This window comes from Haliotis rufescens, unplaced genomic scaffold (assembly GCF_023055435.1).
Source record: "Haliotis rufescens isolate VD_foot unplaced genomic scaffold, xgHalRufe1.0.p SCAF_26, whole genome shotgun sequence".
NCBI lineage: Eukaryota > Metazoa > Mollusca > Gastropoda > Lepetellida > Haliotidae > Haliotis > Haliotis rufescens.
The window spans coordinates 931248-947362 of NW_025963957.1; the positions used below are offsets into that span (position 1 = coordinate 931248).

Here is a 16115-nt window from a genome sequence, read left to right on the forward strand (position 1 = left end):
TCTGTCTGCCTGTCTGTCTGATATCTGGTTCAACAAGGCTGATATCTTGCAAAGACTGCGTTGATCCTCCCTTTGACAGGTGTGGGTTTGAATGTTGAGGTATGGCTTGCCACGAACCCTTCACAGTTAGCCAAGATACGCTCAAAAGGGTTGAGCTCACAATGTCTGACTGGCGTACGTAAGACAACGTGACCGTGTTGTGCCGCCAGCAAATATGTCTTGTACTTTACTGGTTTCTTATTCAGCTGAATTTTCTCCATGAGTTGGAGTTTCGTTTCAGATGGTCTGAAGTCGACAATGACATATATTCCTGTATGGTCGCCTTCAGACTACTCATGGTTGGCGCGACAGTATCTGATTCCCGGACGTTATATTAACTTGCGTTATCCATGACAATAACACTGAGTATATTTCAAATTTCCTCTCTGAACACATCACCATTCATCCCTTATGATAATCACCAGTTTCTTTTTCGCCTCGAAAACTAGCCATCTTTTTTGCCATCTGACAGTACCCACATGCCGTCACATGTAGTCGTCAAGGTAAATGATCTTGAAGCCCTGACTGCAATAATTATGAATGGTGCGGAGATAATGACCTCATGGACAGGATGGAATAATGTTTTCTTAAAAACTGCTCGGTCATCGCCACGCACAGTGTATCGTAATCCCAACTCGTGGAGAGCAATAGTTAATCGTGTCTTTAATTTTCTCCCGAATTGTACTACAAGTCGGGGCTACCTTCTGCTGATAAAGCTTGTACACAAAACGCCTAATCACCCTGTATCAAAACTATTTAATATCCTTCTCCGTTCCGGTTTTGTTTTTGAGACTACCCATATACATTTTTTGTTGTATCTATCATAGACTTGATGGTATGAATTGAAAACCCAAATAGCTTTGGCAGTTCGTTAATTCACCCTACATAAACTAATAAATGTTTTCCCACTATCCCTCTGAAGTTTAAAGAACTTGTATACATTTCCTGGTACAGACTCCATGTCGTGTACCATGGTTATGGCTACGCAAGTGTAATGTAACATGCATCATGGGAGCAGTGTTGAATGTTCTCCACATGATTTTTTGGTGTGGATTAGATGTTTATGAAGACTACATTACATTGTATTATGATTATAACGGAGTCACGTGCAAATATTTCTATAGTCCGTTTTAGACTGCCATCATTGGACTTTCGTTTTCGTTCAAACTTTCCTCCGGTAAACTTGAATTGTCGATAGGACTCCTTGTGACTGAAATACTTCAAACCACAGGTAGGTCAATCGGTAGTTACTCAGTAGGCAGAATTGTAAACATAGTATATTCATCATTTTAGTTTTGGTTAAACTTGTAAACTATCGCCGGTGAGCAATCAGATGATTTAAATCCGGAGTCCATGATGAATTAAAAGTACTGTAAGTCCCTATGGTCTCTATTATGGTGATCTAACTTCAGTTTCTCGCGATCTATAGCTCTTTTTTGTTGTATATTGTGTAGTTGACCAATAAGTTATTCTTTTAGATGTTCTCAACTAGTTTTTTATCGAATCTGTGATAATCTATTTATTATTCTATCGATGACAGGAGTTTGTTCAGTCTAAATAAATTCTTCACGATATGGCTGAAATATTTGACGACTACCTCACTGAAACGTTCTCATGGACGCCTGTAGACCCTTACACGACGATCAGAGCTGTCCAGATGAAACCTATCTATAGTTTACTCTCCTAGTCTTGTCTTCTGAAGCTCAGATGATGCCTACATCCAGCTAGGCATGCCTGACAGTGACGTGGAAGCCAAATCTTGTGTTTCGATTAACATTTAAATGTCTGGCAACTTCCTTTAGCACCATTCCTGTTTGCAGCATACCGTTTTTCAGCAAGCCGTGGCATTGCGTAAGCGTTATTTAATGGTTAAACAAAAGTATTTTATAATCACCTGATAGCTAAACAATCATTGTGTGCTGGACATCACGTGTATGACTACCATGCTCCCAACAAACGCACAAACATTCAAATTGTACAGCGTGCATTAACATGTATTCAAGGATAACCTAAATAGGTAACTACAGCTCTTGAACTTTATTTCACTCTTGAACGGACTCTGCAAAGGAACACATTCGCGCAAATAGCGTAAAAAATGAAACATCACATAATATACTCTTTAAAAAACGAAATGCAAAACGGATGTTTTGGCCATAAAACAAAATTAGCCGACCAAGAGGTGCAAAATGAAAAGGTTTAATGTGTTTTAGTGTCAGTGACAAATTTCCCGCATCAACATGATCACAACCAGGACATGCAAACTATTAGGGCCATGGAGCTGGACGTACTGCACGTGCAGCAGCACTATGAACGTTATCAATGTGCAGGGTTTTTGATTGCCTGGCATCTGCGTCAATCGAACAGTGGCAGTTCAACAACATGCCAAGATTTACAGAAGTGCAGAGAAACAACGTCATAGGCCGCTTGCAGGCAGGGGAATACAGATCATCTGTAGCCAGGGTTTTCAATGTAGCGCCAAGCACCATCAAAAGGCTATTGGATCGGTTTCAACAGCATTTGGTCAACACGTGATCGGCTAAGGTCGGGGCGACCAAGAGTAACCATCCCTGCCCAAGATCGCTACATCAGACTGCGCCACCTACGTGAAAGGACGACCACAGCAACCTCAACCGCATCCCAATTACCCGGACGGCGCAGAATCTCCGACCAGACTTTACGAAACCGTTTAGGAGCAGCAGGTCTACGAGCAAGACGTCAACAACGGCTGCATTGGTTTCGTCAACACAGGGTATGGCCTCAACTGCGATGGAGAGATGTCTGGTTCAGCAACGAATCAAGATTTCCCTTCCGTCGAGGGTATAGAAGAGCAAGGGTCTACAGACGTCGGGGAGAACGTTACGCCGGAAACTGCGTACAGGAAGTGGACAGGTTTGGTGGGGTAGAGTTATGATGTGGGCGGCTATCCCTCCTCATGGCAGGACAGGTTTGGTCCATATCCAAGGCAATCTTACGGCTCAACGATACATCAACGAAACTCTCCTACCACACGTCCTCCCAATTGCAGCTAACGGCAACGGTGTATTCAAGCAGGACACCGCTCGACCGCATACAGCACAGATCACAAGACCTTGTCTACACAACAACAACGTTGATGTTCTCCCCTAGCCCTAGTAGGTTCCTCGTATAAATGTATTTTCCTGTCTTACAGGTATTTGTTTTGTTGACATAGGTTATAATGTCACCATGAATGTCTTATATTCGGCGGGTCTCCCGTAGTCTTCGTTTGTTTCTTGTTAAACGCTGCACTCAGCAATATTCCAGTTATATGACGGCGGTCTTTATATAATCGAGTCTGGACCAGACAATCCAGTGATTGACATCATGCACATCGATCCACGCAATTGTGATATCATGACATGCATCAACCAAGTCAGCAAGCTTGACCACCCGATCTCGTTAGTCGCCTCTTCTGACAAGCAGAGTCACCATTTGTAGGAAAGCATGGGTTTGCTTAAGACCTATTCTACCCCAGGTCTTCACGGGTCCTGTACTATTCACAACATGTACCATGACATATTCCAAGTCATTTTTTTCTCATAAAACAACGGTAGGTCTTGTTGTCTAAAACAGAAGACACCAATTATATGATAAGTAATTTATATGTGACATATATCTTTATCCACGTCAAGATAAGCGTCAAAATAATCAATGCCTTTGCACTGTAGAGTGGACGCCTATCTGTCGCATGTGGCCTATAAACGTAATCTTGGTATTCAAAGATGTCTAATCAGCGTGCGCAGTAGATTCTACAGCTGACTTTTCACATAAATGACCTCGTATGACAAGTTTGTCACAGACATTGTGGAACAACTCTATTGTTAAGTATGTTGTATGTTGCTCTGGCAACCCTTCTCTTTGCAGGTAATGACACATTTGGCTTAATATAGTGCAGTATGTTTATGAACCCTGTGCATATCTTGCAAATTGCGTAACTGGTTTTTTTTCATTCACCACTGCTTCATATGAAATGTATATGTCATTTTCGAGCCATTGTTTTCCTCTTGTCAATGTATGCATATGTATGAGATCACAGAGTCAAATAATTGGGAATATTATACTATAACTGTGATACCATGTGTTTGTAGGTTCCAATGCTGCCCTCCAGTTTGCCTCCTACTACCAGGACCATATGGTTCTACAGAGAGGTCCTCAACAGGCTGTCATATGGGGACATGCCACAAACATAGGGGACACTGTCACAGTTGCCATTGCTGGTCACGGCTCCGTCACGGGTACGGTCACCAAAGATGCTGCAGGACATGGAACATGGAAGGTGAAGCTTCCGGCTATGACAGTCAAGGGTCCTTACACCGTGTCTGCCAAATCAAGTGAGGGGACAGTGACGATCAAGGATGTCCTTTTCGGGGATGTTTGGCTTTGTGGAGGACAAAGTAATATGGGTTTTCCAGCTGGACATGTAAGTTGAATCTATTATATAATGATTACAACTGCTTGGCGGTACAGAAATGAGTGACAACCAAGCGAAGTTCAATATCAAGTCGACTCAGTTTTTCAAGGAGAAAAATCTGAACGACCATTGCATCGAGTTTATGTGCAGTGTGTTGAGAAGATCAGCAATCCTGCAGAGTCCTTCGCTTGGATGAAGTCGTCTGGTCTGAAAAGTGAACAGAAGGTTTTCTGTTTGCTGCTTAGGACCAGTCACTTCTCACTCGAAACCGTCAATGTGGTATTTTGCATCAAAATATAAATATGAAATGTAGATTATGCAATGAATTTAATGAGACTGCCCAATACATTGTCAGTGGATGCCCAGCTTTGGCACAAACACAGTATCTTAAGCGACATGATGGTGTAGCTCGATCATTTTGTTACCGTCTTCGACATGCTTGTGCTTTTGAAACAGAGGTCCATCCATGGTACGACCCGCAATGTGTAGATGCGTCATGGAAAATGATAAATACAAAAGTCTTTGGAATAGGCCCGTTCACAGCCTTAGTATCCAGTGGAATCATTTATATAATTGAATATTCTGTCCCTTTTGACACTATTGCGATTGACAAGATTCAGGAAAAACATGGCAAATATGCGGACCTCGCTTTCGAAATGTCACACTTGCATCCCAAGTACCAAGTTGTCCGACTCCCCATTGTTCTCGGTGCGTTAGGTTTGGTACCTCCCAGTCTGTTGCCTGACATTGGGAGAGTACCCGGGTTTGCTACCAGGAATACAGCCCTTCTGACAATCTGGGTGATGCAGAAGCCTGCAGTGTTGGGAGTCTTCACATTCTCCGAAAAGTCCTGGCTTGGTTTGACTAGGCAGCGGTTCCTTGGAGAAGTCCCATTTGCTGTCTGGGCTGCGTGTAGTGGGGGCAAGGGCCCTGAGCTGATGATGAGGATCACGCAAACCATCTTTTCTGCATTTACTTTTAAGGGAGGGGATTTTTGGTACGTTTATTGCCGCTGATATGTTTTATGCGCAAAAGTAGGATGGTCACACTCACCTTCTACTAATTGACCAACCAACAATGTTTGAAGAGAATTTACTTGAGGTCGCCTACTCACCACAGTCCTCTTGGGTGGAGTGAGAGGGTCGGGCTTCGAGCTGCTTTGAATATCTTGACCATTAGTACCAATACGCAAGCTTCTCACATTTAACTTGCAGAAAGCCATTACTGTTTTCAGTGCGTACATAAGCAATTGAATGTCATCACTACAACACGGCAGTTTCTAAAACTGTATACTTATATTTTCGGGGGTGAGCAGACTAACGTATTGCACGAACATATCAAGAGTGTCCATGCTAAATACGTTTCCTCACAAGCACAAATGCATCGCTCCCTGACACTGATTTATGCGTCTTCAAAGTTCCTCTTCTATCCAATATAGGTACTAAATGCGACTGCTGAATTAGAAGCATCACTAAAGTATGTCGACATCAGGGTCATGCGAGTACGAGACGTTCAGTCGACATCGCCTCTCACAGAATTTCAAGCAAATGGAATATATACAAAGTGGACACAACCAACAAAAGGTATTCAACCAGTATTAATTCTTTGAAAGGATTCCACTATACTTCATCCACTGACAATAGGTTTGTTCCATCACAATCACATCATACATTTACTTATCAACCCTATTTTATTTGAATAACAATAGAATCAATTATCCTACACAGTCGCTATCAACTCATTCTCTGCTGTCTGCTGGTTCTTCGGCGAGTATCTATACCCCGAGAGAAAGTATCCTATTGGTTTGATCGAGTCACAGTGGGGAGGAACGCCTATCGAAGCCTGGTCTTCTCCAGATGCACTATCAGCTTGTTCTCATCATACAAAACGGTAACATTTACATATATTTCTTATAAACTGAACAACAAAAGTTCCTGTGACACTGAATAAGATTTAATGCAATGTTATGTTTTTTACCAAATCTGAAACAATTTAGGTTTGCAACAGATAGAAGACTCCTGTAAGTGCTCAAATAGTTTAACTTGCCATACTGACTTCAGAAAATGCGTGATTTCATAAAAAAACACACATGAATATGCCAAAATGTCAATTTACAAATCAATAGCGTGTGTGTCCACCTCTGGTTGCGATGCAAGCAATACATCTTCGTCTCATTGAATGGACCAGGCGTCGCACAAAGTCCTGTGGGATATCTGTCCTTATATGCTGGAGCATGTTTCGAAGTTCCTGGAGTGTCTGTGGAACACGTGGTTGACGTCGAAGGCGCCGTTCCATCTCATCCCACATGTGCTCGATTGGTGAGAGATCAGGGGAGCCAGCCGGCCAGGGGATGACATTCACGTTGTTTTGTTGAAGAGAATCGTGAACAATTCGAGCAATATGAGGCCGGTGTGACATTGAAAGTGGACCCGCGTTGAAAAGTGACCCGGGAGTCAGTATTCAACGTTGAAAATATACCCGGTCTCAGTCAACAGTTGTAAAGTGACCCTGTCAGCTAACCAAGTCGTTAAATAGTGACCCGGGCCTCGCGTTGAAAAATTACTCCGTTGTATTATGACTTGTGGTTTATTCTGCTTACCAGAAGACTTCGTTATCTTTGGCAACATGTCTAAATTGGTGCAAATATTAATCAGTGAGATCGGGGTGAGGGTTGGAGGTGACACATATTTAAACATGTGTTAACGTATACGTATACAAATTGCCATGTTTCCTGGCGTTAGAACTGTCCAAAAAGGTGTGTGCATGTACAGCTGTTTTGAGTGCCCAGTGACTATCTGTGCGTACGAAGGCACGTGTGTTATGTTTGTTTGATTTGGTTTTACGTGGCGGCTTTAGATAGTATTTCATCCATAACGCAAAGGTGGATACAATTAAATGGGGCACCAGTCTTCGGACTGAACGAAAGTGGCCCGGGCGGGTGCATGTGTGTTAGAGCAAGTATGTGGATGCAGGGTAGTATTTATAGAGACTTCGTCAAGAGGTCTAAACTACACGCAAGCGCGTGCGTGTTCATGAACACACATCTATCTGGGGCGGTCGGGTAGCCTAGTGGTTAAAGCGTTCGCTCGTCACGCCGAAGACCCGGGTTCGATTCCCGACATGGGTACAATGTGTGAAGCCCATTTCTGGTGTCCCCCGCCGTGATATTGCTGGAATATTGCTAAAAGCGGCGTAAAACCAAACTCACTCACTCACTCACTCACATCTATCTATCTATCTATCGAGAGAGAGAGAGTGAGAGGAAGAGAGAGAGAGAGAGAGAGAGAGAGAGAGAGACCGAACCTCTGTTCAAAAGAACTGGTGTTTCATCATTTTAAAGATTCTTCTTTCCTTGAAAAGTTCTAAATTGTTGGTCCTCCAAGTTACCTAAAACATCTGCATGTATATGTATACCTTTCTCCGGAATATATTTACTGAAAGTAAAAAAATTGAAGTTCTTCGATGCATTTGTCACATGAAATATTAAAACAATTTATTATGCTGTCAAGAACATATGTAGGCTCATCCGATTTCTTCGCGTCATCAGAAAATGTTCTCAGAAACATATATCCTCAGAATTCAAGTGTAGGAAGCGTATTAATGTCACGGTGGAAAATTTCTGCAAACATCTACGTTGATGATAATCCTAGTAAATGATACTTTCATATACAGATAATACTTTCATCTACTTAGGTTGTACTTTCATATACGTCTAGAAGCCGTAAATAGAAAGGAGTACACCGAAAACGTGCCCAACCTGAAACGTCCCCACGCATAAAATGTTCATTGTGGTCTTAGGAATAGCGTTCAATGATTATTTTTTCGAAGTGTTAACATGATGCTAAGTATATTTCAGTGCAATAATATATAAATGTTGTAATCTTCCGTCATTGTGATAAAATTATATTGATGCAAATATATATTGCGTTGGCACGCAAGTTGGTATATTTACATACAAACTTCAACCCCATAATATTTCAGATATGATATCCAACGTAACAAAGGAATAAACAATATTGTGAGAAGTTAGTATCAATAAGACACTAACATTAAAAGCACCATTCGCAATCGTCAGCGCCGATTTGATGCGTGGGGACGTTTTCGGTTGGGGACGTTTTCGGTCGAACTCAAAAGAAACCATTAATCTAAAGCATGGCAAAGGTCTCAAAGGACAAACTGCAAGTGTTACCAGCTAACAAAAGGGCGTCCCCCACAACGTTGCAAGAACGTTACTTTGTTTAAGCAAAGTGGCATCCAACGTTACCCTTAAACGTGACGCTGTCGTAATATTGCTGCAACGTATTAAAGCAGCCAATTAGTCTGCAACATACCACGAACGTTGCACAGACGTTGCATGGTTCTACAGGAACGTTCTCGTAACATTACTGGGAGTCGACATAGTAACCAAATAGTAACCTACGTATGCAACGTTGCCTGGACCCCCTGTTTTAACTGGGTTATTAGCATCTCTGTTGGAAGGATGGATCATATTATCATCATCGAATTAGGAATAACAACGGTTTATGCAAGGCGGGTGAAGCAAATCAGAAATGCATCGTTTTGCATTATAACCCCAGAAGTTTCTGATCACATATGTTACAATGACCACTACCATCATTTGCATCGTGAAACAAAACATGACAATGCTGTTACACTTTACACAATTCCTATAAAAGCCTGTTTTAAACGTGAAAAGTGGTGTGCACGATTAAATGAAAAGAAACAAAACCCGCACTATTTCAAAAACTGTATGTACAATGAATTTTGGAAGTTATCAAATGTTTTGAGCCTTAAACACTTGTAATAAGTAGAAAACGACGAGCATTCTCTACGTTATTAAGGGACTCTATACAATACAATGGAGAATACCCAAATACTAGTACATACATGTACCTGTTCTAGACAAGACAACGCACCAGTACACGCCAGCTGGGTTGAGATGGATGCTGTTCGAGAATGTGGGTTCAAATTGTAACCTGCAGATCTTGCCCCCCCCCCCCCCCCCCTGATTTCCACTTGTTCCCTAAATTGACAAAGCACCTGCGGGGTTGAACATTTGAGGACGAAAACAATTGATTGTTGGACTTCTTTATATCGGGCATTAATGATTGGAACACCAGATGGAACAAGTGTGTGAAATAGGAAGGGGACTATGTTGAAAAATAATTGTAACTTGAACCAGAATTTCAACTTTAAGTAAGTGAAGTTTTTGATATCCCCTCGTAAAAGCACTTTGTTTATTAATTAAATCTCAACAAAAATGAAGATTAAAAGGTAGCTGGACCTATACAGACACTGTACTTGAATACTCACGTTTTACTGTTGAAAGGTAATGCCTGGGCCATGACGACGCAAAAACGATAGAACAATAGGGCCGATGATCTCGTCGCGGTAGCGCTGTCCATTGAGATTTCCCTCTACCACTATCAAACGGGTCCTCTGTCTTGCTGTAATCCCACCCCATACCATAACGCTGCCGCCCCCGAACCGTCAGTGAATAGAACTTGTCCCCACTGCATGACCGTCCAGCGTAGACGCTGTATGCACCACTGTAGACTTGCTTGACGGGTGGTTTCCTGTCAAAATGGGACGTATGGTGGGTCTTCTGATGACAATCCCTGCACATGTGAGGCGACGACGTACGGTTTGTGAAGATATTCGTCGAAGGGCAGGGATGCTTCTTGCAGTCATTGTTGCTGACTGGCATCGATTTCGTAGGTGTGTTGTTCGAATCCAGTTTTCTTGTCGATAATTGGTTACGCGTGGCCTGCCACTCTAAGGATGGTCTCTGACTGCTTTCGTCTGTTGCCAACGTTGCCATAAACACCAAATGGTGTTTCTGTGGACGTTAAATTGTCTTGCAACATCACGTTGACTCGATCCTGCTTCAAGCATACCAATGGCTCGCAGACGCTCATTTTCGGACAGGCGTGCGTTTTTTGCATGGAATGCATGCTTTTCTGTAGCAGTTGCGTTTTTGTGACTTGATTCCATACATGTACTACAATATTAAAAACCAAACTTTACTTGTTTGAAAAATACACCAATATGTTGGTGTCACGGGAACTTTTGTTGTTGAGTATATGTTTATTATTCATTTTACTTATTTTAGCTGGGTTTACTCACCCATGTTTAAATCATTAGAATGTGCACATGTGTTTACAGAATGCAATGTGAACACATGGACGTTCAAAAGAAACACATTTTCAATTCGTTTACAGAGGCCCACATGCAGCCTCTGTTCTCTGGAATCCAATGATCAACCCTCTCCTTGACGTTACCATATATGGAGCCATCTGGTACCAAGGTATACACATCTTACAAGCATTTGAATATTATATAGCATAATATTCATTTATCTTTGATGAACCAATATAAATGTTGTATGTGTTTATTGACTTTCCTACTATCTGGTTTGTTGGATGTGGCGAAATCAAAGACGATGTTGTCCTTGTTGAGCAATGCAGTGGCAAAGTAATTACAACGGTACACAAAGCACTGGGATCTACTAATGCATGGCCATATTGATACATTGTGAAAAATGTTCTTCTCTAACCAAGTTAATATACTACGGGGTCGATGCCGTTCAAATATCAACAGAGATGTTAGTAGCTGTAGTCCAATTATCTGTGTGACAACTGCAGTCTAACACGAACTTTATGGCAATTTCCAAGGGGTACAATGCTTTCTTTTCGGGGAAACAGGTCCTTGACGATGGCCCTAAATCTCTTCAGTCTAAATAATATGAGTATTGAGCAGAGTGAGTCTCACAGTGAATTGCTTTGGCAACGATAACAATTCGGGGCCACACCATCATCTAACAGATGGCTCAACAGAATGATGATGCCGCGACATATTTTGTTTCTCAATTAATGTTACGTGTTATTCCCATATTCTTTTTGCAGACCCATAGTTGACACATCTTATCAGTTGTATGTGATTACGTCCCAACATGTACATGTAAATATCATTAACATAACATTAATGCATCGGGTGCAAAATGTCCGTTACATGTTGAAATTACGCTGGCCAGGCTGACGCTGGTTCGTACATTCTGTTCCAGGTGAAGCTAATGCCGGCAACGCTGACAAGTATTCATGCCAGTTCAAGGCAATGATCAACGACTGGCGACAGAAGTTCCATAAGGCCTCAATGGGAGAAACAAGCGCTACCTTCCCATTTGGGTTCGTCCAGGTGCGTCAGTGTTTGTATCGACATCAGAGATTTTTGGATAGGTGTATGCAGAAGAAACTGAAATTCTGAAGATGCCAATCACATTCTGTGAATGTAATTTGTTTACTGAGTGGAATTGTTGATTTTTAGCTGGCTGGTAATCATCACAGTACTACATCTGTCGGAGGTTTCCCTGGACTAAGATGGGCCCAGACGGCTAACCACGGCACCGTTCCTAATCAGGATTTGCAGAACGTCTTCATGGCGGTTGCTATGGATCTTCCAGACTACCATTCGCCATACGGAACGTGCGTAACAGCTTGGTATCTGCTTTCGGTGGTATATGACGATGGTAGAAAATAATGGGCAGAAGATAAAAATTAGTTTTATAATTCTGTTAATGTAGAAATATTTTGATGGCCAGTATCGTTCGCTCTTACCTTCTATGTTACCTGAAAGTCAGTAATTGGAGTATGTGTTGCAATCTGATTGGTTCAGAAAGGTTTATAAAAAAGATTTGAAATCCTGTAAATCTTTCGAAATTTTCACTGCGTAGTCAGAAGTAGTTAATCAACTACTAAACTAACAAATCTGATGACACATAATGTTTATATCCTTAACTGAACTTTTGGTTGATTGTTTGTCCTCGAGACCCAATGCGACAAAATTGTCATTTTAAAGTATATGCTGTATGTGTTGTACTCTTGAGTGGATCAATATCGACCTTTAAGTTCTATTCAACATCAGCATCCATCCCCGGTACAAGCAAGATGTTGCTAGAAGACTGGTCCAGGCCGCACGAGGGGTGGCTTACAAGGACGCCGGAGTAATGTACCAGGGTCCGTTTCCTAAGACTGTAGCAGACAATAGAGAACGTCACACAATGAGCGTCATGTACAACTATGGTCCCATAATGGTCAACTCGAACAATGGATTTGAGGTAGGCTGCCCAATTTAAATCAATGTTGCATAACACTGTTTGGCATAAACGTGGATTTGAAGGTTACACTTATTACATCATTCTTCGTCAAATCCATACACACCAAGACCAGATGTAATTATTCGTCATAAATTAGAAGTGTTGAAGCTACTACGTGAAGTATTGCTCCGACCGTCAGACCGACCAAACTTGGTAAATAACAACTACTTTTCCTGTTCTAGATGCTACTTTCATTTCGCAGGCTATCAGATAAAGTTTATGAATTTGTAGGTATGTTGCTCAACTGCTGCAAAGTGTGGTACTCACGATGCTTGGGTTGCGGCACCGATCCATTCCCACCAAGCCAATGAAGTAGTCCTCTCTACCACAGCATGTACTCACAATGTAGTTGGTTTGCGATACGCCTGGAGAGAGAGCCCTTGTGACTACAAGAAGTGCGCCATATATGGGAAGGATACGTCACTTCCGGCTCCCCCATTCATTCATACAGAGAATTTCGGAGCTGGGATTATAATTGGTTAATAAATCTGATAATGATTGAAACTTGCTTTTGTTCATAAATGTGTTCTGGCCAAATCGGGATAGGTTTAGTACGGAATAGTTAATGTTTTCTTCTACTAAATACTGTGTTGCCATGTCAGGAGGGACCTCTCTTTGTGACTTGACGATGGTTGAGATACATTTGCTTTTAATGTTGTGATCTACATGTGGCTTCAGAGATACAGTTGATTTTAACTGTGTGTTCTATACGAAACTATCATAGGTATTGAAACCGTCACTTCAGATACACACACCATATGCGCTCAAAACGTTATAGTGAGTGAATTGGGTCTTAACGCCGATGTGAACAGTATTACAGTAATATCACGGCGTGTCAGCTTTATGTAGGAGGTAAGCCCGAAGTGATGTAGGTCTTTGGTGAAACGCCCGAGCACAGGTATGTTCCTGACAAACCAAGAAACATACCAGTGATTGATATCATGAGCATCGATCCACGCAATTGGGATCGATGGCATGCATCAACCAAATCAGCGAGCCTGACCACCCGATCCCGTAAGTCGCCTCTTACGACAAACATAGTCGCCTTTTACCGCAAGCATGGGTTGCTGAAGACCTATTCTATCCTGCTACGAAGTTGGAGGGGTCAAAGGAATATGTGCTGTTTGCCTTTCCATTCCGATGTCATGTAGATGATAAATGTGAAACTATTAGACCATTTTGGTACATGTTTGGTATGTTTTCTAATCATGCAACCTCTAAAGTTTAACACAATGTATGACTGATTCAAAACACTTTTTAAAGCATAGTCTGGAATGAAAGTCGCCAATTTGAAACTAGTGCCACAATGCTTAAGAAAGCTGCTTTCTTAGTGGCTAATGTTGACTTCCTGTTAGTAATTTCATTGGTCGGTCAAAGTTCGCGAAAGGTCGTTCTGACGTGACCTGTAATGGGATGTCCTCAGCGGTAGCGAGAACTTGTATCCGATTTTATGAGATTTAGGTAAACTAAGCATGTGATTTATCCTGTTTTGTTTATTTAAAGCAGTAATTGTTTATTGTTAAGCAAGTTTATCTCTGCAGCCGTTGAAATATGCAGCGTCTCGACGACTCGTCTCGCATCAAAACACGGGGCTGTGTACTCGCGGGCAGATGACCACGGAGTACGCTGATCACTGTGTCGGATTAATGAGACTGATTAATGAGTGATTTCGGTAATTCATTGCAAATTAGGTATGTACTAAAAGAGGACTCCGCAAGAAAGTTCTTGACTTCAAGAAACTTCAGGTACTTGACTTCAAACAATAACAAAGCGATCACCCAGATCACCAGAAATAGTACCTTAGCCAACACCTTTATCACAGTAAAACCAGAAGTAACTTAGTGTAAGTTCAAAACTGTCCCATAATTAGCTACTGGCGAAAGAAAAGTTTCAACCTAACCATCCAGTAACAGAACGACCCGTAAAAGGTCTAGAGATTGCTGGCGATGATGGTTACTCTTGATTTCTTAAAGGACACGCGCGGACCTCTTGAGACTACACCCACCACCAGCTAGCAGGGAAAAGTGTATAGCCGAGTGCCCCAACACAATTGTGCTTTCTAAAGTTGGGAAAACACGAATAGCAAACTAACTATAAAATCAGTGAGTGAGTTCGGTTTAACGCCGCTTTAACACTATTCCAGTTATATCGCGGCGTGTCAGCCCACGGTGAAACCCACGAGCACGGGTATGGTGCTGACAAACCTAGAAACATACTCGGGGCGAACCGGGATTCGAATCCACAATCATAGGTTTCTGGCGTGCCCAAGGGACGCATCTCTGCACAGCGAATTGCGGCGCCTTACACGACTGCCCCACTTCAAACGTAATGTGTAAAACACAACTTTCGTACCCGTATCAAATACATCACCACAATACATCACCACCATTGCTGAGTGCGGCGTTAAACAACGGACAGACATCACCACCGAAAAAACATTTCTTGTTTGTTTCATTTTTATCAAACGTCAAACATTGGTGTATACTTTCTTTTGCCCAGCAGTTTAATTGAATATATAGAATAATAGCCAAATTACAATTCTATAATGTATACGTCATAATGATCTTCGACCTAACACCTGAACGTATTAAGTCTGTTTGTTGTTTTACGCCGCACTCAGCATTGTTCCATCTTTATGAAGGCGGTCTGTAAATAATCGAGTCTGGACCTGACAATCTAGTGATTGATATCATGAGCATCGATCTACGCATTTGGGATACGATGACATACGATGACATGCATCAACCAAGTTAGCAACCCTGCCTCTCACGACAAGCGTAGTTGCCTGTAATGGCAAGCATGGGGTGCTCAAGACCTATTCTAACCCAGATCTTCACGGGTCCCGAAAAGTAATAAGTAGACTGGTACAGTCAATATTCTATGTCTGACATATCCTTTCGGTTACTTTATGTAACACGTTTTGTGTAATTTAAAATCAAAGTTTGTGTTCCTTGAATGATGATGATAGATTATGATGCCAGAATGATTGTTTTTGTAATCGAGAATAGGTAAAACAGCTTGTTACTCCGATCACGTTTTGAATCATGAAGTATTATATTTTCATAATAGTTGCCCCTTTTCTTGATAATATTATAATTACATTTATTTTCAATACACAGTAAATCGGGATTTGTTTCTATTACTGAATATTAATTTCACATTTTTAATCAGTATTTTGATTATCTCTCTTTTTAAATGGTGAGGTGAGGTGAAATGGGGTTTAACGTCGCGTCCAAGATTATTGCACTTATATAGCGACGTGCATGCATGTTTGTGTGTGTGTGTGTGGCTGCTTGTACTAGTCCGGACTGATGCCGATGTATAGTGCTAACCCACTGAGATACCATGCCGCAGTTTAACATGAATATCCCACTCAGACACAGTATACTGACTCCGAGCCGACCAGTCCTTGTTTTAGCCCCTTTAGCGCCAGACAGGGTAACAAGAAGTACCATCTTTTAACGTCTTTTGGTATGACGCGGCCGGGGATCGAAC

At 41.7% G+C, this 16115-nt stretch overlaps 1 protein-coding gene across 1 annotated transcript; it reads left to right on the plus strand.

Moving 5' to 3' along the window:
• Positions 1 to 3764: 3764 nt before the first annotated feature.
• Positions 3765 to 13124, plus strand: LOC124141465 (sialate O-acetylesterase-like). Its single transcript, XM_046509492.2, has 9 exons — positions 3765 to 3921; positions 4146 to 4477; positions 5907 to 6051; positions 6196 to 6358; positions 10690 to 10775; positions 11532 to 11662; positions 11792 to 11949; positions 12389 to 12581; positions 12852 to 13124. The coding sequence occupies exons 1-9, from the start codon at positions 3885 to 3887 to the stop codon at positions 13101 to 13103; spliced, it is 1497 nt and encodes a 498-aa protein (XP_046365448.1). The 5' UTR covers positions 3765 to 3884; the 3' UTR covers positions 13104 to 13124.
• The last annotated feature ends 2991 nt before the right edge of the window (positions 13125 to 16115 follow it).

Coding starts and splice junctions, on each gene's coding strand:
- LOC124141465 (XM_046509492.2), top strand. CDS start 3,885: ATGTTGTATGTTGCTCTGGCAACCCTTCTCTTTGCAG. Junction 6,359..10,689: donor TGTTCTCATCATACAAAACG/GTAACATTTACA, acceptor ATTCGTTTACAG/AGGCCCACATGCAGCCTCTG. Junction 11,663..11,791: donor TCCCATTTGGGTTCGTCCAG/GTGCGTCAGTGT, acceptor GTTGATTTTTAG/CTGGCTGGTAATCATCACAG.